The sequence below is a fragment of the Syngnathus typhle genome, linkage group LG9 (genome assembly GCF_033458585.1).
Source record: "Syngnathus typhle isolate RoL2023-S1 ecotype Sweden linkage group LG9, RoL_Styp_1.0, whole genome shotgun sequence".
Classification (NCBI taxonomy): Eukaryota; Metazoa; Chordata; class Actinopteri; order Syngnathiformes; family Syngnathidae; genus Syngnathus; species Syngnathus typhle.
This window is the reverse complement of record NC_083746.1, coordinates 6567799-6591563: the sequence shown is the minus strand read 5'-3', so window position 1 is coordinate 6591563 and position 23765 is coordinate 6567799. Positions and strand designations below refer to the sequence as shown.

Sequence of the window (23765 nt, the reverse complement as noted above, 5' to 3'; positions counted from 1 at the left end):
AGTTAGTGGCAAACAAGTTCCCCTTCTACCATTTTTTTTTCTTCAGTTTAGGCACTTCAGAGCTGCTTGTATTGGTTTATAGATTAGCAAAGCAGCCACCTCATTAGCAGTCGAATCTAGTCACAATCTCATTGTTTGCCGAGGTCGCGTTAGAAAGGCTGATGTAAAAGTGGAAATGATGTAAGGGCTTTGTGTGCAGCTTAGGCTGTTGTCCCTTGCTGCTTGTTCGGTTTTCCCCCTAAAATTAAGCTCTGGACAAATGTACAATTGACACCATTTCCCACCAGTTAACTCATGATCTCATTTGAAAACAATCAAAATGGGAAGCCGGCTAATGCCGGCAGTTACTGAAACAGTGACTTGTTTGCCTTTTGTGTTGATGGTAGAAAGAGAGGTGTGTTTTTACAAGTGAGGGTGGAGTGATGATCTGTTTATCCCTCCCAGAAAGTCTGGCAGCGCAGATTGGCAATGGCTCATTTGCCTTACCTGCTGTTTTGCTGGATGGCAGCCGGGTGACTGACTGAGCAAAGAACCATTTCTTTCAACTTTGTTTTTTTTTTTTCCTTTTCAGACACAAATCTATCACTAGATTGCTCCTGGTCTGAGCTGAGGGTTGACCTCTTGACCATGTGGCATTCAGTCCATTGTGCTTACCAAGTAGTGCTGACTTTTGCTATTTCTCGTCATCTTTCCACTAAGTAGTGCAGTTCTGTGTGCATTATGCTGCAGCTCCGATTCGTTTCCAGCTGTTGACAGATTAGCCTAACAGATATATGCATAACCTCCATTTATGGGATCAGAAATCATTTTGTTCTGCCCTTGTCGTCTTGGTTTAAAATGGAGGTGGCAGGTAGCTTGTATGCTACCTTCCCCTTAATTTAGAGGGGAGGTTTGTAGAACTGGCAGAATGACAAGGCCGTGCGCACTGATTAAAACACAGCGGTATGATTTATAAGGTTTATTAACTCACCCAGACACGCACACATGCGTATGCACACGAAAATGGTCAGATGGCCGCGACTATAACCGGTTCTGTCCTCCGGGAAGTCTTTAATTGGTCACAGCGCTTTGCCATCTGGGGTTGGTGTGACGTACGGAGGGAGGGATGTAGGGATGCGGGATCCCGGCAAAGAAATCAAGGAGAGGAAAGGCAGGGATGAAACCTATTAGGAGTTTAATACCGGCACCCCGTCTGCAGTGGGAATCATGATATGCTTGATCAATGCTGTTTATAATGTCACAGCATACCACTGCACATAGAGTACCCGTCCGTGCGCATCGGTGCAAGCCTTTGGGTAGATTAGGTAATTGCTGTCGTGGGATTTGTCTGTTTTTTTTCTTTTCTTTTCTGTATGTCAGGGTAAGGTTTTATTTGGATGATGGGAGTCTTTGGCAAATCCCACGTGTCCCCCCAACCTCTGGTACTGCAGGGACGTGGAAGACACAGTCAGTGCCGGCTGTCTGATGGAAAAAAGTTGCAGCTGGGAAAGATGGCAGGGAGGAAAAACAGGGCGGGCGATGCTAAACGGAGGGGTATTTTGCGCATGTTTTCGGCACGGGGAATAAATCTTTGATGTTATGAAGGATTTTAGTCAACGATAGCTTTGCGCACAGCTCGTCTCAAACACTCTCAGGAAGATTTGTCTTTCATACTCCCACCTCTCTTCAGACTACCCCTCCTCATGCCTTACCATTTAATCTCCACTTATTCTCCATCTTCCCAACACACTTACTCAGCCTCATTTCCTGGCTGGGCCTCAGTTAGAGGTAATGTCATAATTGTTTATATACCTGTGTGCGCGCGTGCGTGCGTGTTGTGCACGCATCTCGTTAAATCCTCCTCTTGTGCCTTTGTATAAACAGAGTCTCATATTTAAGTCTTCTCACCGCGAATCCCTGTCTTATCACAGCACTCAGCCTTATAAATCCACGTCACCATTCAGCCTGTACAATAACAAAAGGCAAACCGCTTCATTCTTTGCCCAGCGCCCATCTCACTCCTCTCCCACTTTATGCCTTTGTTACGGCGGCGGATTGTGCGGTTCAATTAGAAAAATGGATGTATGCGAGGTTTCAGACATGAAACTGGCTCAAACTTGCGGGATGACCGAAGAGTGCATCACTTAAAGCCAGGCATATAGCCAAGTCTTTGCTTGACTTTTTTTTTTGTGTGTGTGTAAAACCTCCTATTAAACTATACAAAAAATCTGCCATATTTTTCTCTCGGCCGAAAATCGCTTTACTATGTTCCGTCAATAAACGTTTTGCAGTCAATGAACAAATTATAAATACTTTTACACATCTTCATTGGCAGCCTCACAAGGCTACAAAATTTAAAAGTGCCATCAGGCAGTATATCTCCATGGGATTACCTGGCACAATACAAAGCCAATGTGGCCGTTGAAGTCTCCATCAAGCGCTTAGTGGGTTTACCATCAGGCCACCTATGGAATCAATCTGTATTATATTAATGAGGAAAGCATAAGCCCCTCACATATACGCAAATAACAATTATGCGGTTACGCTATGCTGGATAAACCCGCATGTGCGTAGAAGTTCTTGGGGCTATTACACCGGCTTTGTTAAGTACTATGTCAACAAGCATAACGACTAATAATTTCACTTCTTGGTGAACAAGCCTGCTGATCTACTCCCACCTGATCTGACTTGAAGCATTTAAAAGCTAAAAATAGTGACTGTGCAATGAAGACTGCCAGAAACCTCAAATGCTAGCGCATTTTTATCAAGGATCTAACAACACACATATTTGAGGTGTCACGTTTCCGCCGCTGCTGAGTTCATCTTGACACAATCGGAATTAGAGTGGAGAATCTCGATTTCTTTTCTGCATTTACTAAATATGAGGCGTGTAGGCGGGATGGTGATAGCTGCATCAGCGACATAAAACGTACGACATCATGGCAAGGCAATGAAAATCAACCCGGCAAAGAATTTGACAAAAAAGGAATGTGACACTGTAAACAATGGATAACATTGGAGGATATGCGGCATTTTGTCTTCTCATTCTTGGTGTGCCACTGTTTATTTGAAGAGGAAGACAAGCTATATTTGAGAAGAGGCGCTTAGTGTCGGTTCAAATGATTCACATTGTCGCATGGAGGGAAAAGTCTGTCAACAAGTCAAAGGGCTGATTATTTGGCTCCTTATTTTAGGTAACGTGACATAAATGACATTTTTGGCAACCGAACTGAGCTAAAGGTATCTTTCTGGGCATGATGGTAGACCCTGCGTGAAGCCAATAGATAAAAAATAATCTTAGTGATGAGAATCAGAAGGACAGCAGATAAGATGTGATCAGAGGAGTCCAATAAAGAGCACTTGAGTGCTGAAGATGCAAGCTGTGCCCGCAGTCAAGTCTTTGATTATTAAATGGAAAATGCTAACCGAGAGATCTGACACATCTTTAACGAATACTGACTTGTAGACAACCCCAGATGGGAGAAAACGGCTATCTTCGAGGTTGAGCTAAGACCCTGTAAAGATTTCAGTTCAAGTGGACTTTGGAACGGCTGTGTACTTGTTAACCCCCACCCCCACCACGGAGTCTAACACATTTCCGCAAGAGCAGCAAAAAACGCATCTTGGGATATTTTCCTAGCCAGGCCAATCGATGCATTCTTGATTCAAGATAGCAAGAACAACAATCGGGGTAATCAGTGCATTCTTGATATATACTTTCAATTGGAACAGTACTTGATCACAAGAACAGGCCATTTACTATTTCTCTGGCATATTCAATTGACTTTAGACCTGAGACCCCCTCAAATACTTTAGTATGGAATATTATTGTATTAGTCATTTCCATTTAAAAGCAAACATTCTCAATTTCAAAGCACTGCATCAGTCATACATACAACACGATGGGTTGCTGAATTTTTGGACATGAAAGCATTGCGTGTTTGAGTGGGAGGGGGTCACCTGCTAGGTTGTGACGCACCTTTCCTGCTATACATCTGCAGGTATAATGAGCTGGAATAGCCACAGGAGGTCGAGCTTTGTGTTTCCTTCCTATACAGATGCTACTTTCTTTGCAAGTCTTATGACTCACCCCAAATAAAAAAGAATCAAGGAGGCATTAAACAATTAGTTAGTGAGTGTTCTAGAATTCAATAAAAACTTTTCACGCTGTGTTCGAAGAAAGTCTTTTAAGAGGACACGCTGATGGAGGAAGTAGACAAAGAAATATGTGATAATTGGGTGCAGACAAGCTAGTAGGCGAGGAAAGGAAGGGTACAGGGGACGAGGCGGGGGTGCGCAGACAGACAAAGAAAGCTCCAGTGAGGAGAAAATGGGACAGAGCCTAAAGAGGGATGACTCTTTGGTGACACGAGAAAGAAAGCTAGCGAGACCCCTTTTTATTAAATGAAAAATCCTTCTTCCTTTTCCTCATCGACCTCTGAGCTGTTGCACGGGACTCAACCAACCCCCCACCACCACCACCCTCCCACCTCAGCGCTGTTCCATTAGTGATCGACCTCCCACCTTCTAACTGAAAATCTCATAACAGCTTCTGTATGATTGCTCATATCCAACCACTTTTGGGGATTTCATCTGGCTTCACATTTGCCAAATATTAGATATGTTCCGAGACCTCATTAATCAGACTTTACTTCATGCGTACCAGACTTTTAGCTCACAGCGCCTCATCTGTTAAGCGGAGTCGGAAATCCATTTGTTTTCATTTGGGACGTTTGGCTTATAAAACATCCAAATTGGCCAAGTTTGCATTATGGAATATTTCCTTCCACAGCCCGAGGTCTTTATAGGCAAAGTGTTAATGCATTGTTGTTGCAATATTGTAGAAAGAAGCCTTTGATTTCCATACACTGAGCTGAGAAGTCACTGCTACTTATGGTGTAGCATATTTCTCACCCGGTTTCCTCTGCTTAAATAATTTCAGCAATATGAAGCTCTTTACTGCCTCAAAAGAAATTGGCAATGTCAACATTGAATGTTTGAACGGTGTTTGTGCACATCCGTGAGCAAGCTAATAAATCCGCTATTGTGGTTCTCTACACATTCACTGTTGACCCAATTATATGCAAGGGCTATTAATGGCCTCATTGTTTTTTCCCCCCCTACACTGATATTTTTCACTAAAATCACTGATATGAATTATGAACATTAGAAAGCAATTAACTTATTTGTTTGGGAAAGCTTAAACCACTTTGTTCAACAACAGCCCGACTTGGATTTACATCTGCGCGACATACTAAGTACGTCATTAAAAATAAACTTAGTGTGAGAAAATGTCAACAAATTCCGAAAGGCCTGCTGAGTGAAACCAGCATTGATTTACAATAGAATATAGTGTAACTTCTCCTTTCTGGACCAGTACCTTTGATGGATGCTGGCATTTTGCCGGAAAGAGAGCATCATAAATTCACAAGAGAATATCACACGCAGCATTTTGGCAGCAGCGCCCACCAATCATACACAATACATAATATGGCTACACTGGATTGCATTAAAATATTACATGGGCAGCATGCTTTTGAGGCCGTGTCTGATAATTGTGTGACACAAGATTTGAGAAGGACACTTAAAAGCGCTGAAAGCCATGAAGCGATGCGCTTCATCTAGGTTCCACTAAGTTGCTCGGGCTCCTCTGATCATGCTCGTGTGTTGTATTATGGATGGAACCCCTGCCGAGGCCCTCGATCGCGCACTGCAGCCTCCAACTTTTTGACACAAAAACCCCCTGACCCTACCCATCACCCCCTCTCTTCCCTGCTGCTGAGTTCTCATTTGGCTTGGCTCCTTATTAGGCTTAAGACTCGTTTGTCAAAGTTGGTGTTTGGTTGCATTTGCTATTTTGCGAGGAAATATCTTGGCATAAGGCTACAAAGAGAATACAATATACCCCATCCATTGCAGGGCTTGCGTTCCAGATAATCCTCAATATTTGAAAACCACAATATAAAAATACCTTATTTAAATAGTCCACAGCCATGTTTTTATAGCATTTACAGCACTAAATGCATCTTAAAGGCATGTGAGTGCACTGAGACTATAATCTTCCAAAAGCATTTTAAAATATCTTTTAAAATAATCAAATGTGTCGGTTAATCGGCAAATGTTTAGTCATCAAAGAAAAAATCGTAATCTAGTAATTTTAATAGTTCAGGTCCTCTGAATTTCAGCCTCTCTACAATAACAAGTCTCAAATTTCTGTCAGTCTCCATGAAAGCAGACTAATTATATTTGTGTTGAACCAAAATAAAACATTTCCAAGTAGGTGTTTTTGCTTTGGAAAATAATGATCAACATTTTGCCTATTTTACAAAAACATTACAGATCAACTATAACATGAAGCTTTTAATTTGTTTGTGTGTTTTCTGCACCGTCAATTTGAAATCATGAATAAATTAATCAATTATTTAAGAAATCGTTAGCTGTTGCCCTAGTCTAAAATATATGTGAGAAGTATCAAACAGATGGGTGGTCTGGAATGTATCTCAGACAAAAAACGGGATGTTCGCTGTAATCTGACATTATTTTCTGCTTGTGTTAGCTCAACGCCTTGAGTTTGACAAAATTTGTTATGCTCCTCACCTTCGTCTTCCCATTTAAACCCCAATTATCTCCCCATTGTACCTCCTCATCGGCCAGTCGAGCGACTCGACAGCAATCTCCAAGATGGTTTGGAGTTTGAAGCACGATGGATAACGAGGATGTCGGTGACAGGTGTAGGAGAAACCGTTGGCGTGTTCATCCCTAATTGTGTTGCGTCCTGACCCGATACACCCGCTTGAGTCGCCGCCATCTTGCCTCGGTGATTTGCAGCGGAGGATCGCCTCCCCCGCGCTCTGTCGTCCTCTCAGCACTTTTATCTGTTTCACCAAGAAATTAACATTAATTGCTCTGCTGGCTTTGCCAAGCGGCCGTTTGAGTTGCACCAACAAGCCGACACTTAACACGCTGCCACGCTACCTAAATCGGTACCTACTTCAACTGTGTCTGAACATCTGCTGCACTCGCCCCCCTGTGAAATGCTTCTCTTGCCAAGATAGACTCATTAGACATTTGCATTGATATTTTAAATGAGATCAAACATTTAAACTTGCTTAATACTCCACGTTAAGGGCCACATAACGTTGGAATACAGAGAGCCTGGTCAACTTCGGATTCAGAATTTCCCCCTGCTGGATAGGCCTGTATTTTAAATTGATCCATTATAGGATCCAACTGTCACCATCATAAAATCTTTTTGAACTTTACAGGCCACGTAGAAAGTAGCAATTTAATTCCAAGGATGTAAAACCCATTTTCACCACCGACCCCCATTAATTATGTTTACCCTCAGGGGGTCTTTTCTAGCAGTACTCCCAAAATCAGTTTGGTGTGTACCTTGATTTTAAGGTCACAGGCTAATTTAGGTACCTTGCTTCTCGGCCCATACCAGCTTAGATATACCCCAACCTTTTTTTGCGTCATGACCCAGATCATACAAGTACATACTAGTGAGTACTTCAACAGTGTCTAAACTGATAATGGGAAGTCTAACAAAAATTATGCGTGGCATTCAAATTCTGAGGTTCAACTGTAAAATGTACTTGCTATATATATTTTGGCCGGTTTATGCATGGCAGCCACCATGTCCTAATGAGACGCCTACTATGTTGCTTGTTGACATAAATATGTTATGTGCACCAATGGAGCAGAAAAGAAATCTATTTTTATGTGTCAAACTAAAAAACGAGTACACGCAGCATGCAATTTTTAAAAAAGCCTTGAACAAAGTGTGAGGAAAGAAGTTTGGATGCATGGAATATACAGGTCACATTGGATAAATCATCTCTTCTCAACCCGTCTCATCTTTGCCAAAGTCTGCTTTTCCACTGTTTTTGTGTCTTCCCTCCCCTCCTACTTGCGCATCCTCATGCTTGGACTTAAAAGGGCAGCTTGAGCAATGACGAGCGTCGTTCACTTCAGAGGTTTGACGGAAGGAGAAGATGGGCTAGGAGGGAAGATTAAAGCCCCCCAAAAAAAATGTAAATGAGGTACACTGGGAGGGAAGAGTTATGGGGGACTGAAAGCCTCTGTGCTTGTCAAAAAGACAAAATAATAAACATTTTTTATTCGCTGCCTTCACTCACCAAACCGAAAATGTGAAGGATGATCAGTCAAGTTCAATATTAAAAAGGGAATCCAGGGAGAAAAATACTGAACCTCTTCAATAAGTTCTTTTTTTTTTCTTTTTTGCAGTTGGACCTTAAAAAGCTAGGAGCCACATTTAGCATAAAAAAAACCAAAAACTCACTATAAGGCAGTAGAAAAGCCAGATGAGTTCACCCAGCCAATCCGCAAAGAATACCAGTATTATACAATTTTAATGTGCAATTTATTTAGTGGGCCACATTTTAGCTGAATAATTAGCATGTCTGAGCTACAGTTTGATTTTCAGCTCCGGCCTTCTTTTGTAAAATTTAAATATATTTATATATATATATATATATATATTTACATTTTAATGACATCATCAATGTTTTGATTCAAGCCATTTAATCGATTCACTCTTGAATAATACCTGCCTAGAATAATTAAAAATTAATAGTAAATCCAGATTGCTACATAAAATAAACTGTTGCCAGAATAAATTAATGTATTAGATAACTCCAAAAAAGAAAAAACATCTTGGAAAAGGTATTTCAAGGAGACATTTACAAGACAAGGAAATCACATTTGGCTTAGTTTTAAGTGAAAGGAGACACCACCAGTAGAACAATGTAATTATTTTGTTTCCAGTGTTGATTGATCGTCAAGAGCCACATTTTCCCCAACAATCATGCTTCAGGTTGACATGCACTATTTATGACATAATTTAACCTCAAAAGTTGAGGTAGTTTAAGTCACTCCTATGTTGTCCCAAGTGACAGAATAACGTGTGTGTTTGTGCCCAGAAATGCCATTTCATTCTGTTCCTAATCCGCTCCCAGATTGAGGTCAGTGGGGCCACTACAAAATCTCCACAACCTCAGAAATGTTGAGATTGGGTGACGCTCACTGATTGGTCTGCTATCCCTGACTGATCTGTCTCTAAATCTGATTGGTCTTCTGGACTGAGGACTTGTCCCAATGTTAAATGTCTCCATAAGAAGTGAGGCCATGAGCCGTGAAGCATCAACTCGCTGAATTCTTTCAGTCTAACGGGACTTATAGAGGGGTTCACAAAAGATATTGAAAGGATGCAAGGGGCACAAGGTTATCCCAGTGACGCTTAAACTGTTCTCAGAAGCCCTAAGCATCATGTGGGAGGGTTGCTATGGTGATGGTAGGTTGTAGTGTAGGTGGGTTGTTGTGGTAACAGTCTCGTGCGACTGCCGCTCAGTCTCTGATTGCGAGGCATTCAGGCTCTCCATGCTTGGAACAGCAATTGACAATTTAAGTAGAACCGCTGTACTCACCCAGTAATAAATATTTTATAACATCCTTAGAAACTACAATGGCTCTCTGTTATCTCTGTAGACCACTGCCAAGGCCTATGAAATCATTGTCAATGATTTATAGAAATATCAAATGATAGGGCAAAGGGATAAACTGTTTTTTTTTTTCCAAATGTAACACTTTCCGTAGATCAAGTTATTTTTACTGTAGTTTTTTTTTTAATAGATATCTTCATGTTAGTATTAAAACAAAATACTAACAATATTACAAAAATATAGTTAGCCAAATCTTTCCTTTAAATGCCACTGTTTGATATTTTTTTGGTTTATCTTTAATCATTTTGTGCCGATCCAATAAATCAAAAATTACCATTATGTCCTAATCTATCCTAATCTGGTTAACTAACCCCCCCCAAAAAAAGTGATTAAAAACCTAATCCTATCTCACTCACTTATTTTCGGATTTTTGGTACCCTTTATTGCTCGGGGTCCCTAATTTGGAAGACACTAATTTGCGGGACAACAACAGGATTAAATCATGTCAATACGGTTCCAGTGAAATCCGCTTGCCCAGCGGTAAGACCCATTAAGAGAGTGAGGTTGCCCAGCCAGAAAGCATTATAAACAGAACCTCTCACTATAAACACAGGCAACGGCCTACTTACGGTCCCATATTAGTAATTGTATCATACAAACAACAAAGGCATATATCAGCAGAAAAGCTTTATTGCACCCATGCCTAATATTGCCATAATAACTCACTTGAGGTGAGCGAGAAGTGAATGCGAAGATTGTACCGAGTCAAAGAAGTGCAGCAAATTGCTCCTTCACGTGCGGGTATACAGTAGCGGCAGAATGTAGCACCTCATTAGAGGCCTGCTGACTTTGACCCTCCTTTATTGGCCACTTTGTTTTCCTGCGACATCTATTTTAGCAGCATTTGTCACTTGAGCTAACCACAGTATTTTATTCGCCCCCCTCTTGTCGATCTTCTTCTCTGTGATCTGTCTGACTGGCCTAGTTTTGCTTTGCCTCTTTCTGGCGGGCCCTGAGCCCAGTTATATGTATTAATGGTTGTGCTCTTGCATCTATCCGTCTTGAAATAGTTTAAAAAATCGTATTGCGGGTGTCATTAAAGTATGGAATATAATATCTTCACATGGCTGCCTCTCTACAAGTAAACATTAATACTTATGAGGCGATTAATCACTTATTGCGTCGAAAAGACAAAACTGTTTAAATTCATGAAGACAGCAGTTCACGTTGTAGCGTATGGACATGTGACCAAACATGGAGAAATCCAATACCTCATATCAATATGTCATATAATCAATTAAAAAGTCACATTTCCATAGTACAGAAAAAGGCTGCCAAAATAGATTACATCTGTATATTTTATTAGTGTTCAGCTTAATGGACTATAACGTACATCTATCATAAAATGCTAAACGACTGACAAGGTTGACAGCCATGTAAATTACTGGCCCCTCACTAGAGAAAGTGCATTAGAATGCCGCTCAACGTTCTGGGTGTGTAACAAAAAAAAAAGTATTTGACATATTCCGTGTACTTTCTGCAGTTGAGAAAATAAACAATCCAGGCACCCCGATTCAATTTGAGTTTTTGGCGCTTCAGCCGAGCAGCTCGTCCACAGAATTGGTGCGTGGTTTCCATGCCAATGACAAAAAGACAATTTCACATTATTCCATGCCAACGAAGCATCGCGGTGACGTGGAAGCGTTTATTTTTAGCACAAATTACAGCATACTGTATCTTGAGCTCTGGTGAGATCCACCACACGCATCATTTGCTCCATTAACTCGATGTCACGCTGTCTTAACGTAATATGCATTGAGAGTATTCCAAGGCACCGTGCCTGCATACAATATGTGCATAACATACGAAAACATTTCACCTCACGATTGTGAAGCGTTCTTTCTCTATGTCCTTCAGCATACACTGATTTTTTTTTTTTTCCGTGACCTTCTATTGTATGCTTATTTGTATATTCATGCAATTCTCTGGAGGGCTGTGCTGCGGTGATGTCAGCACACTATAGCATGTTAAAGTTGAACATACAAAAGGGTACTTGTGATGCTCGTGTCAGAGAGAAAAATATTTTCCTTCCTCCGCTTGCTTGCAAATCAGATTAGGAGGCACTTTTAGCTTATATCTATATGTCTATTTATTTTCACTACGAGGAGACATAAACCCAAATTGTCTGCTGTAGTCAAGGCGGTCCTGCACGTTTCACAGCAACCTGCTGTTTCTTTATGGACTGAGACAGAACACTTAAAATAATGGATCATTCTAACCCAAAATGGCCTCTACAGCACATTTATTTTGACGTTAAACACTTCCTACCTGTGCATTCCCCTTAAATGGATTTGCACATTGTATATGCTCTAACCCTGCTCAAGAGAAAACAGGAATACGGGAAAAAAAATACAATCAAAGAAAAATATTTGTATCGGGCTGCAGCAAGTCGTATAGAAAATAATCAATAGATGGCTAATGGATAGCATTGCACTGTTTTCTTTGATTTTTTTCCTCCTCTAACTCTCTATTCCATCACTGAGCCAGATTCCTAATTGTCAGCTCATTCATTAGATGAATTCTGTTCATCTTATCCATATGACATTTTCCCCCACCTCTGATTGAGATTTTCATTTTCTCCTTGCAGTTATTGCTGACTCACTGACAGTATCAGCTCCAGCCCAGACTCTGTCCAAAGTGGAAGGAGATACGCTCCAACTGACCTGTGAAGTTTCCCGGACCACGATGCAACACACTCACTTGTCAGTGGGCTGGTACCTGAAAGCGCCCGATGACGCATCGGCCCCGCCTCAGGAGCTGCTCACCCTGTCGAAGGACTTTGTTCTGCGGTCCGGGGGTCCGTACCGCCAGAGGATGGCGGCGGGGGACCTCAGACTAGACAAAACCAGCGCCACATCCTACCGACTGACCATCCACAAGCTGCAGCCGGTGGATCAAGGCCTGCTCTACTGCCAAGCTGCCGAGTGGATCCAGGACGCGGACGGCAGCTGGTTTGCGATGACCCGCAAACAGAGCGACAAGACCCCGCTCCGAATTCAGCCCACCGGTGAGTGAAGTCAGGGATTCAGATTGCATTTTCAAAGTGAGCAGATGTACATCGCACGTGCGGGCCGGCTTCCTCTGATTGCTGATCAGCCTCTGTCACTAAGCTCATTAACTCACTAAAAAGGGCTTATTCAACCTCCACAGACCTCCCACTGATGCATTTGTGTCGCTTTGGCGAACAACATTAAAAGCAGTCGGTGATAATGTGAATAGCTTTAAACGGTGCGAGTGAGTGTAACAGGTGTCTACACTGTGGACAGTCTCCTCCTTGACAAACGATTAGAACAGTCGATATACGAAACCAATTACTACTTTCCTTTTTGCCATGACTTTGGTTGTATCGTGTGTTGATCTACGCATTACAAAAAAGCCACAAAAGTTGTGCATAAGTGCATTTTGAAGCAAACAGCTAAAGATCGGTTCCGCATAAATTTTAACGGGTTCTTTTTTGAATAGTGAACCGCAAGTAGGCATGGTTTCACTTTGAGATGTCACAATAGAATGTTTTTCGAATCGGTTATTTTATCGGTTCGTCAATCAAATGATCGGATGCAATTTTATTTGCATTAAAGCGTATGAAAAAGGGTTTTCCCCGATTACTGTTAATGAACATTGTTTGCATCATTAAAAAACAGCTGAACATCACTTTAGCATGTTTAGTTCAAAACATAATTCTCAACTTGATTATTAAAAGATGAGGCAATTTTTGCCACAATCAATTTGTTGTCAATTAATTTCACTGTTTTGTAGCTTTGCGGTCAGGAAACCATTGCGAAATTTTGCCAGTTATGTTTTTTCCTGAGTACATTAGCGCGAGCAACCGTGCCATCGGCAACTCAGATCGTTCGGTCGGTCGATTGTCTAATGGAGATGACAAAGTGGGGGAGGAGAATGATGAGGCAGAAAGGAGGCAGGACATCGGGTCAAGTAACACCATAGCGTGGCTGTCGGTGGACGACGCCTCATGATAATTATCTCCTAAGTATTCAACCCCCAGGCTTGATGGATCAGACACAAAGACAGCTTTATGGCTCGTCACCGCACCTCCCACCCGACTCGACCTCCTCACCCTATCACTCGAGCTGTGCCGTCACCCGCTCGGAAGAAGTCCTTCTTTGTGCGTCTACTGGAAAGGCCCTTATGTCTGCATGGTAAACAGCGACCACATTAAGGCCTTTATCCGAGCACAACTGCTACAAGCGAATCTCTTCAAATGAATCTCGTTTTTTTGTAGCCTTTCCCAATAAAGTCTCACATCCGCTCCGGAACTGTACACGTCGATGGCGCCCCAGATAGCGCCCCAAACACGCTTGTCAGACGACTCCCTGCTTCCTCACGGAGGAAACAAAAGGCACAAAGAGTTTCCCTCTCTGAACCTTTTGTCACTCTCCGTCTTCCCTGTAATCTATAATAGATGGAGGGGTTGTTGCATGACGACAAACACAGCGGAGGTGTGCTTATGTTAGCGCGCAAACTTGATGCGTGTGATTTTTGGATGGCTTTGTGTTGCCTTACTGCCAGAGGAGGATGAAGCTTGCAGAAGTTTTTGGGGCGAATTCGTCAAGTTGTGCATATTTGACAGCGAGAGGAGGAGGATGTTGTAGGAGCTAGGGCACAGCACCTCCATTAAGCTCCCCATCATAAAAGATGGAGTGGAAGACAGCCCCATCACTAACTAATCAGCCACAGCCAGAATCAAAGGAGCGAGGCTTGGACGGAATCTTGTTTTAACTCCCTGTTTTTAAAAAACTTTTCTTTTTACCCCCTCTATTATTTTTTAAAATCAACTTTCTCTTTGGTCCACTTAAGACTTTTCAACTTTTTTTTTTCTGGTTTTAGATTTCCTGCCTCACAGTTGAGAGGTTCTGGGTCCAAATCTCAATAAGTGCAATGAATGCACAAAGAAATCTTGAATGTTTTTTTTTTTTTTTTCTTGTCCAATGCCACCCACCTCCACAATTGTACACATCTAAGCACAAAAAAAGTTAGCTTTTTTTCACCCGGTTATTAACTTGACATTTTACGTCATATTTTTTTCACACCTTATTTTCAAATTCAGTATGCACAGCAAAGAGCAATAAATTATATTCCCTCACATTTGAAGCCTTGGACCAAACAATGTGGGATTTGAACTGTCACTTCTATTAGGTTTTATTAATGACATGAATCCAAACTTGATTGTCCTCATCAGGAAGGCAGAGCACAAAGTGCCAAGATGAATAGTGAGCTGTCATTTTTTCTTACTTGTCGTATCAGTACACATCACCCCCTCTTGATTAGTGTCTACACAAAAAGATTTGGGTCCGATGAGATGGGCTCTGACATCTTAATATATGCGGACGATTATTGTTATTTATTCGCGTTGAACAATCAATCTGCAAGCAGCGTGTGAGATCATGGCTGCTTATGCTGCAGCACATCACAGATTGAATTTATTGTACCACACATTGTGATGCGAGGCGACAAAAAAACATAACGGGAGAACAATGTTTGGTTTGTTACATTTGTATTTTATAATTATGACGGTTGTGTGCTACACTGCCCACCGTATTTGTTATAGCTTGTTCGATAGGGATGTTGATTTATTGATCTTCAAGAATTTTCTTAAGACCAGTGACAGTCAATAATGAAAACAACCATATATTGGCTTGATTTGTGATTGTTGGGATGACTTTTTACAGAGTAACCCACGCTTACGCTGCAATAGTTATAATTATACAAAAAAAACATGAAACTACTCCTTGTCCATAATTTAAAAACAAATGAAAAACACTTCCTTGCTTTTGGTAAAATTTCAGTCACTATGCCAACTAACTAGCTCATTTGTAAACTTGAATCGTTTTTCATAAACAGACCCTTTCAATTATTTTTTTCTTTTCCAGTATCAAGGAAATAGTCAAATGCATATCCCAAGCACACCAATGCCGTGAAAGCACGTTAATTAAGAAGGACTCAAGAGTCCACCCCTGAGAGCTTTGTCCATATCCCAAACAAGTCCTCATCGCCTCCAGCTGAAGGCTAGATATTGGCAAACACTGGAAGATTGCGCCTAGTCACAGTTTTGGGTGCAGAGGCTGAATACTAAAATGAGGAGGCGAGAATATTAAAGGGATTCTTGGGGCACTGAAATGGTGTCAGTTGCAACCACAGAGAAGACGCCAAGAGAATAGGAAAGAGGAAAGGTTGAGGTCACGCCATGCGGATAAAATAAGAAGAAGAAGAAGAAGAAAAGAAACGCTGATTTGTCAGAGTGCTCCGCTCGCCCTCCCCTCTTCTTCGCTTTCACTTCGGCAATAAAAAATGAACCTAATTAGAATTCTCACTTGCAGTGTGACAGGGAGTCAAGCGCTCTCTTCCACCTGCACACACACAGCAAAGTTGGTCGTGCTCACTCCGCTTCCACTTATCCAAATTACGCTCACTTTCTATGTGTGCCTATGTGGGAGTGTGTGGATGGGTGGGTGGGGGTGGGGGGGGTTATTTACTGTATTAATTTGCTGATGATGAGTACGGTAGGGTAACGGCTGCTTTTCCTCTCAGCGTTGGCGCTAGCCTCGAGGTGTAATTACGACGACTAACGCACTTCCTGACAAACACTCTGGTGTGGAAATGTTGGAAGCCTTCTCCTCTGTACTTGGCACGAAGGTTAATAGTGACATGTAGCCAGTCATTATGTACTGCACATTATGTACTCTATGGATTAGAGTATTGGGACATGCATCACAATCAATTAATCAGTCATGGGTAGGACTTCTTGCTTGAGTTTACCCTGACAAGACCATTTGTATGGGGAAGAGCACAAAGCAAGGCGTGATTGCATAAGTTTGGTGTAAAATCAATATGGAAAGTGTTTTAATGCTTTGTGCATTGATGAAAAGACTGAATGTGCCATAATGGCAGCGATGGGCAAATGAAGCTTGTTGTTGTATTCTTCGGCTCCTCTAGATGAAAATGTTGGTTTAAAGTGAGGGTTTTAAGAAATGGCAAGTCAGTGGGCTTTCAGCACTTTGGTGAACAGAGAGTGCCATCTAGAGGTCTAAGTAAACACAACGGGGTTCATGAATCATCTTGAAGCTTCATTTGCCCATCATTACTGCCATTATTATAGTCATGGGATGCAAAAATATGGGCAAAATAAAGTTGAGTATGAGCGAGTATGTCTGGATTAATACTAAAAAGTGGGATTGTGGTTTCTCTTTAGATCGTGACTTCAGCATCCAGGTGAGCACGGAGCGACGGTCCTTCACGGCCGGTGAGCCGCTGGAGCTCCGCTGCACCATTGAGGCTCAGAACGTCCCCGAGCGATTCTTCTCGGTGTCGTGGGTCTTCAGCAGCTCACCGGTGGCCGTGGTGGGCCCCAGTGCCGTGCCCGTCCTGGGCCCCGACTACATGGCCCGCGAAGCCGCCGGCCATATGACGGTGCGCAAGGAAAGCCCCAACGTTCACCTGCTCAAGCTGCAGCACCTACGACCCGACGACGCCGGCAAATACATCTGCCGCGTGACGGAGCGGGAAAAGACACCCACGGGAGACTTCATCGACCGAAGCAAGCGGTCCCGCAACGTTCAGATCACAGTGCAGCCGCTCAGTGAGTCATAATCCGGTCACGAGGCCACTGGCTTAGTTGTTCTGTCCTTACTTGTCAATTACACTAAGAATCATGAGCTATTCATAAGAGCAGTTTTAGTGGTATTGAATGTCCCCACCTCTCTCCCTGTGCCTTGACAGATAGCCTCTATTGTTAGCTGTGAGTAAGGAGCGATCAGATAATGCTCCTCTTATTCCTAATGTATTTTCCCCTTTGAGTGGATTACTAAGGAATTGTAATGTAGAATTATGGTGCTTCCCATAAAGAGGGTTGGAAGAGGGGGGGGGGGGGGGGGGAGTATAATGGAAAGCTGCAGAGTCTAGACTTACAGAGGTTGAACTAACAGCCATGAAATAAGACGACAAAGAAATAAAAAGACGCAAAGAAAGACGCATCAGGGTCTGCCAAGAGGTTCCCCAAGCTGGATGAGGAGCGTTGGTTGATCACTGTAAATTTACCCTCGAGCTCTTAAAAAAATAGCCATATTGTGTCGTATCGCCGTGATCAATCTGTTTTTGTGGCGTCATCTCAGGTATGAAAGTCTTGGAATGAATGTGGAAAAAATAGGATTTCTAGGTTTGAGTGTGATAGAAGATAAGAGGCTAACGCAATCTATATTCATCCACTTCTCGCGGCTTTATTAGGAAGGAAGAACAGAGTTTGGCCTGAGGGGAGAAAAAAGGGGAGGGTTGGGGGGATCTTCTGTGACATCACTTTAGTTTTTGGGTTAACTGGAGCTTTGTGATGTTTTTGAAGTGATGAGGTTGTGGTGAAAGAAAGCAAGAGAGCCTGGAAGGACTTCTTACTCTCCTCTTCATCTGCCTCTTGTGATCTTCTTAGCTCAGTGAATTATCTACCGCAGGTTCCGAAAGACTAACAGCGCTATCCCCTCCTTACACAAACCCAAACCCGCCACGGACTGCTCTTGAGTCGTCACTCTGATGCGCCTGGGGCCACAAAAGACCCGGCGATATCAACCACTCATTGCCCCCCCCCCCCCCCCCCCTGGGCTTACGTTCTTTCGAATACTCAAAATGGGATTCCTCGTGTCTCTTGGATTCAGTTTGGGAAAGCATTTTTAAAAATGGACTTCATCTCATCACTTGCTGACCTTTACTGTGTTTTCCTTCCAGAGAGCAACATGACCGTCTTGTTGTCTAGCAACTCGTCTGAGGTTCTGGAGGGCAACGTGATGCAGTTGACCTGCTTGGTGCAGTCCACCACAGGCCTTCTGTCTGTCATCTGGCAGTGGACGGACAAGGAGGGCAACGAACCCGCCCAGAGGTTGGCCTCTCTGGACAGAGACGGCACGGTTCGGCACAGCGATGCCTACAGGGAGCGCTCCACCTATGGCGAGATTCGAGTTGAAAGGTCGAGGGCTGACACCTTCTTACTCTCCATCTACAACGTCTTGCCAGAGGATGAGGGGCAGTACAGCTGCACTGCAACTGAGTGGTTTCAAAGCGGCGCTGAAGCGGAACTCAGCTGGGTGCAGATTGGAGAAACGTCAGACACGAAGATGGTCACCGTCAAAACTGTCGGTAAGTTTTTTTTTTCCTTCTCCAAGTCTTTCCAAGAACATTCACATGTGCGGAACTAGACACACTTTCTGAGAGAGCATATACTCAACCCGTGGAATTGGAAACCGACAAAATGTGGCATCACAACAGAAAGACGGATCAAACTCATTATTTGTTTACGGATAGAATCAGCATCCATCAATCATGTTCTGAGCTAGAACAGAGATTGTGAGCCGGGGGTTGAAAGATTTATGAAAGTCTCGGAGAAAGTCTTCCCAAAAGAGTGCAAGCTGTTCCACCTGCACATTTTCATCCACTGTAGGTATAATGGCCACGTGTCCCATTACTTATGTCCGTGGCGACTCGAAGAATACCCCATGGTTTATTCATGTTCTGCCTGGGGGTAAAGAACTATTAGGATACATTCTCACACCACCTGCCACACGTCAAGTGCTGCGTGCTGCGGTGACAATCATTATGCACACACTCGCGAGCACACACACACACATACATAGATTGGTTGGATTTATTAGAATGGAAATTCAGCCGTGATGTGTTTCACAGTGTATGGGTCTGCCCTCAGTCAGTGCAGAGTTAAGCAGAACATTCTGAGTACAGGCTGAGAAAACCACTGGAGCGGAGCAATGAGGAGCTGGCAGGTCAAGAGCAGGGGGGAGGTCTCACACACACACACACACACGCACACACACGGATTATCTTGCAACAAAGAGGAGATGTCCGTTTTTAAGTGGCTATTTGTTAGTTTCAGGCAGACACATTAGTTTGAGAAACAAGAGGCGTGTTATGTAGATTGGAGCAAACAAGTTCAGAGGTTCTTGTCTCTCCCCGCTCTTCTCTTTTGTGTAGATGAATGTTGTGTGCTGCTTTGCGGCCGTCATTTTGAGTAGAACTTTATCTTCTATTTATTTTGGTCTGTGGGTGTCTCATTTTTTCTTACCAAAAAGTATTATAGGACTCGAATCCCTTTTGTATAGACATGTTATTTTCTTTCGTATTTTGTGATAAGGCTTGCTGGTTTTGTCTAAAAAAAAAAAAAAAAAAAACTAATTTCCTCTGGTGGCCTACTGGGCACAAGATGGGTTTTACTGTGACCTGCCCTCTGAATCGATAGGCAGCCTAATGCTCCATATATTCTATACGGTCACTGTAACCTAATTGAATTCATAGCCTCCTAATGGACTCCCGCTGCCTGCTAACAAAACCCTGGAGGGCATCCTAGAAAGACATCCACTGGGAAACTTATTCTTTTCATTTGTTTGCCACAGCCAAAAGTAGGCATCATGGCACAGTAGCTCGCTTTCCGGCTGATTAGTTTCAAATGTAAGATTTTTTTTTCTCAATGGAAAAAATTGGACTCGGGTTACGTGTTTAATTAAGTTTTTCTATTAAGCTAGTACAAATGTACAGTTCGGTACATATCCTTCTCAATGTATCGTACTGCTTAGGCTTACTGTGGCTTGTACAGTAGTTGTTGCGTTCTAATATTACATGCGAAAAATTGGAATTGCCCAAACAAAAAACAGCAAGACATTCATTAAAAAATTTTTTTTTTAAAAATCGCAGCCCTTGGGCAGAATCTCAAATATCACGTACCTTTGTCAAACAAGTGGACAAGTTAAATGTTGTAAAACACTAAATTCATAAAACAAAACACATAGACCAGCCACCTTATTATGCTGTGAAATTCTTCCTTATGTGTGAAAATAGCAGCCCAGGTTTTTTTGTTTTTTGTTTTTTTTTTTGTCAGTGAGAAAATGAAGACCCCCAGGCAGCTTCTACCGCAGTGGTTAAGTGAACCGAACTGCAGAATACCATTGATTACACTCTCTCCCCAGAAGAACATGTCAGAAAAACAAGACCAGGGAGAAATCATAGCCCAAATAAATTGTCGTATCTCCTCAAATTCTGGTTTTGTTGTTTGCTTTCCGCTTCATATTTGACACAAACATGGCAACAGATCATATCAGGATCTTTATCTTACGCCTCCCAAAGGTGTATTTTGACCACAATGTATGATGATGATACAACATTTTTGCCTAATGAGGACAGTTTCCACTTGGCGGCGAGATGGGCGGAGATTGAACACGGGTGCTTAAAAAGAATCTCTCCCTTGTGTTTTCTTTGTATCGCTGTTAATTTCGAGGCACGCTCTCGCTGTTGAACGAGGCGCTCGCGCAGATGCTGACACACGTGCCGAAATGTGCAATATGAATTATCGCAGTTTTTGTACATTCTGCACATATCACAATGCTAGAGTACATGTTGATGGTGGATGAATTAGCGCTGTGGTTTGCACCGATTTTCATCTGGTGGATATGTATGTTCATGTCCGCGTCCATATGGATATATAATATAACGTAGTATCTTATTTTGCAATGCTACTTTCCTATATTTCTAATTTCTCATGTACCTGTGGCGAAAAAAAGTGAAGTGTGAAGAGTCTCTGTTGTACAAATGAGTTTCGGTTGCAGAAATGCACAGGATGAAATATGTATTTTTTTACGTTGTCTTCTATCATCATGTCTTCTCCTCTCTCGCCACTAGAGTCCTCCTTCATGGTTTCTGCCTCATCACGGACACCATCTGTGACCTACGGGGACTCCTTTGACCTCTTGTGCTTGGTCAAGCCCCGTCACAACCCTCGCGTCCCCACCTCGGTCACCTGGCGCTTCATGCCGGCTGGCACGGAGGCCTCCGACGAGGACGAGGGCGAGTTCAAGGACCTGGTGACTTTCACCCGCGAAGGCACGTTGCAGTGGGGGGAACAGCTGCTCGGTTTGGGCACCCGCACCACCGTGGACCGTTCGCACTCCAACACCAACTTCCGGCTGTCTGTGACGCGGGCGGGGCGTCGCGAGGAGGGCAAGTACCAGTGCACCGCCGTTCTGTGGAGGAAAAACTACGACAACAGCTGGACCCGAGTGGCCAACCGCACATCTAACCTGCTCGGAATCAGCGTCCTCCAACCAGGTAAAACGCTGCAGACATTCTTGTCACCCTGATTGGTGGACACATCACAACACACACACACACACTGAGAGGATGAGCTGAGAGGATGTCCGCTTTCTAATTGCTCTTGGTCTCCAGTTTAGCAACTAATTGGAGTGTGTGTGTGCAGACGTGGGCATTTTCTGCACGCGTCGGGGTGCGGTCTCCTAATGGAGCTAGGCGAATGGATGGCTAAAGATCCCACAGGAAGAAAGAACAAAGTGGGAAGAAGGCAGGAAGACGGGAAGCAAAGAATCCAGACAGTCGGGTCAGGGTGGGAAAGTGTGATAAAGAGAGCGAGGCTTCTCTCCTTGAACTTGTTTTTTCTCAGCGGAGGCATTAAACTGTCCATGCTACCTGTCCTGGACCTCTGTGCCATAAACACACACTCACAGACACACACTCCCAATTAGTGGCTAAAGTCCAACAACAAATTGTCACACGGATACACACTGGCCCAATTTAACACAGTCTTGTAAGGCTCAACTGCGCAATACATAATTCATAATGCAGGTAAGGAAAAAGGCCCTGTGGTACCTGAAGAACCAATTTGGAGCAAATATGATTGAGTCGTGTGGTTTGCCGTTATGTATTATGATCAGCAATCATCTGAAAGGCAAATTGCTGGCACGGAATGCATTGTGTTCTCTTCAGAAATATGAATGAAATTGCACAAAAATGGCCACCGCTCTATTATGTTAATGATTACCCAGCACATCTTGTCATAACATCGGCAACAGGCACAGCTTGCATAAAATGCCACCTTTTGAGGCAACGTTAGAGCTACAGTCTCCAACCTCTGGTCTGCGGGCCCAAAAAAAAAAACCGGTAGCAGGTGGGATGGTTCTAATATTGATTGAAGCAAATATTTCTCAATCAGATAGCCCCTATATTCTGTCTGATAAAAAATTATGATCATAAACTTAGATTATGAGCATGCACGGTTCTGACTTTTCCTCGTGTCCTTTAGCGTGTCTACAGGCAACAATTGTGCTAACAAAGACACACTCGGATGATCAATAAGTCTTTCGCAGCGAGACAGAGGAATGTGAGCAGACTTGACCGTCTCTCATTGCGCAATATCGATCCCCATACACATGCACGCAGAAATAAGGAGGCACATACACACAAGGACATTGCAAGATAGCGCCGCGTCTGTGTTGTGACCTTAGCCATCCACACCGAAGACGCTGCGTCGACGAGCCCTTCAGGACGTATTTGGAAATCGCCTCATCATTCTGAAAGCTCATTTACTTCCCCCCGGTGGGGACTTTACTTTTGCTGTAACCCGCACTGTCTGCAGGGGGATTCATTCAAGGTCCTTTTTTCTTTCCTTTTGGGCTAAAGTGTTCAACCACCCTGCTATTCCATCCGTGACCATGATTATGTGATAAGTTGTCAAGTGGAAGTCAGTCAGCAAGTGTGACAAAGCAATCATTGTGTACTTTGGGCGGCAAATTCCTTCAGTCCTCGCCACGTCCGGGGACCTTCATTCACACAGATGATTTGTTTCCATTTCCTCTCTATTTTTCCCCGAGCGCAAGCCAATCAGACCCGAGTCTTCCGTCCCTCACAAAGGCCTCGTGTGAAATGAGGTGTGAGCAAACACAGCGACTGACCAGATAGATAATTGAGCGACTCCCGGTAGCTGCTTAATATGCATGAGGCGCCCGACTCGCGTGGCGTGCGCGTCGCCATGTCCTTGTATACATCGGCATGCTGGCGTGTCTTCCTCGCAGTGTGCCCGGGAAAGCTTTTTCTCCGCTTGCTTTGCATATTCGCAGCAAACCCGGCTCACCCTCGATTCCCAGCGACGCACAGGTGGAATTATATCTGTCGGCTTCTTGATGCTTCATTCCGCCAATGTCCTCAATTTAAAGGGGACGTTTTACTGAGGAAATTCTACGTTTTGATATTTCATGCAAATTACTTTGGTTACCTAGCCAGATGACAACACTTGATCTGACTGCAAATGTTGTGCCGTCTTGTTATTCTCAAGAAGCAGTCTTGTTTCTTTGTACTTTTTCGTACTCAACACCCAGAGGTAAAATGGGATCTATATTTCTACTTGTTGAAATCCACTAGACTCTACGTTTTTCTTCATCTCTTTTTCATGCAGTCCTTTTCATAGTATTCTCT

At 43.1% G+C, this 23765-nt stretch overlaps 1 protein-coding gene across 3 annotated transcripts in view; it reads left to right on the top strand.

Moving 5' to 3' along the window:
- igsf3 (immunoglobulin superfamily, member 3) overlaps positions 1-23765 on the top strand; it is a 64150-nt gene that overhangs the window by 24709 nt on the left and 15676 nt on the right. For all 3 annotated transcript variants that reach the window (XM_061287222.1, XM_061287221.1, XM_061287223.1), the window contains exons 3-6: positions 12091-12510; positions 16711-17097; positions 18231-18638; positions 21183-21608. In XM_061287222.1, coding sequence (XP_061143206.1) covers positions 12091-12510; positions 16711-17097; positions 18231-18638; positions 21183-21608 — 1641 coding nt within the window. The remainder of the gene's footprint in view (positions 1-12090; positions 12511-16710; positions 17098-18230; positions 18639-21182; positions 21609-23765) is intronic.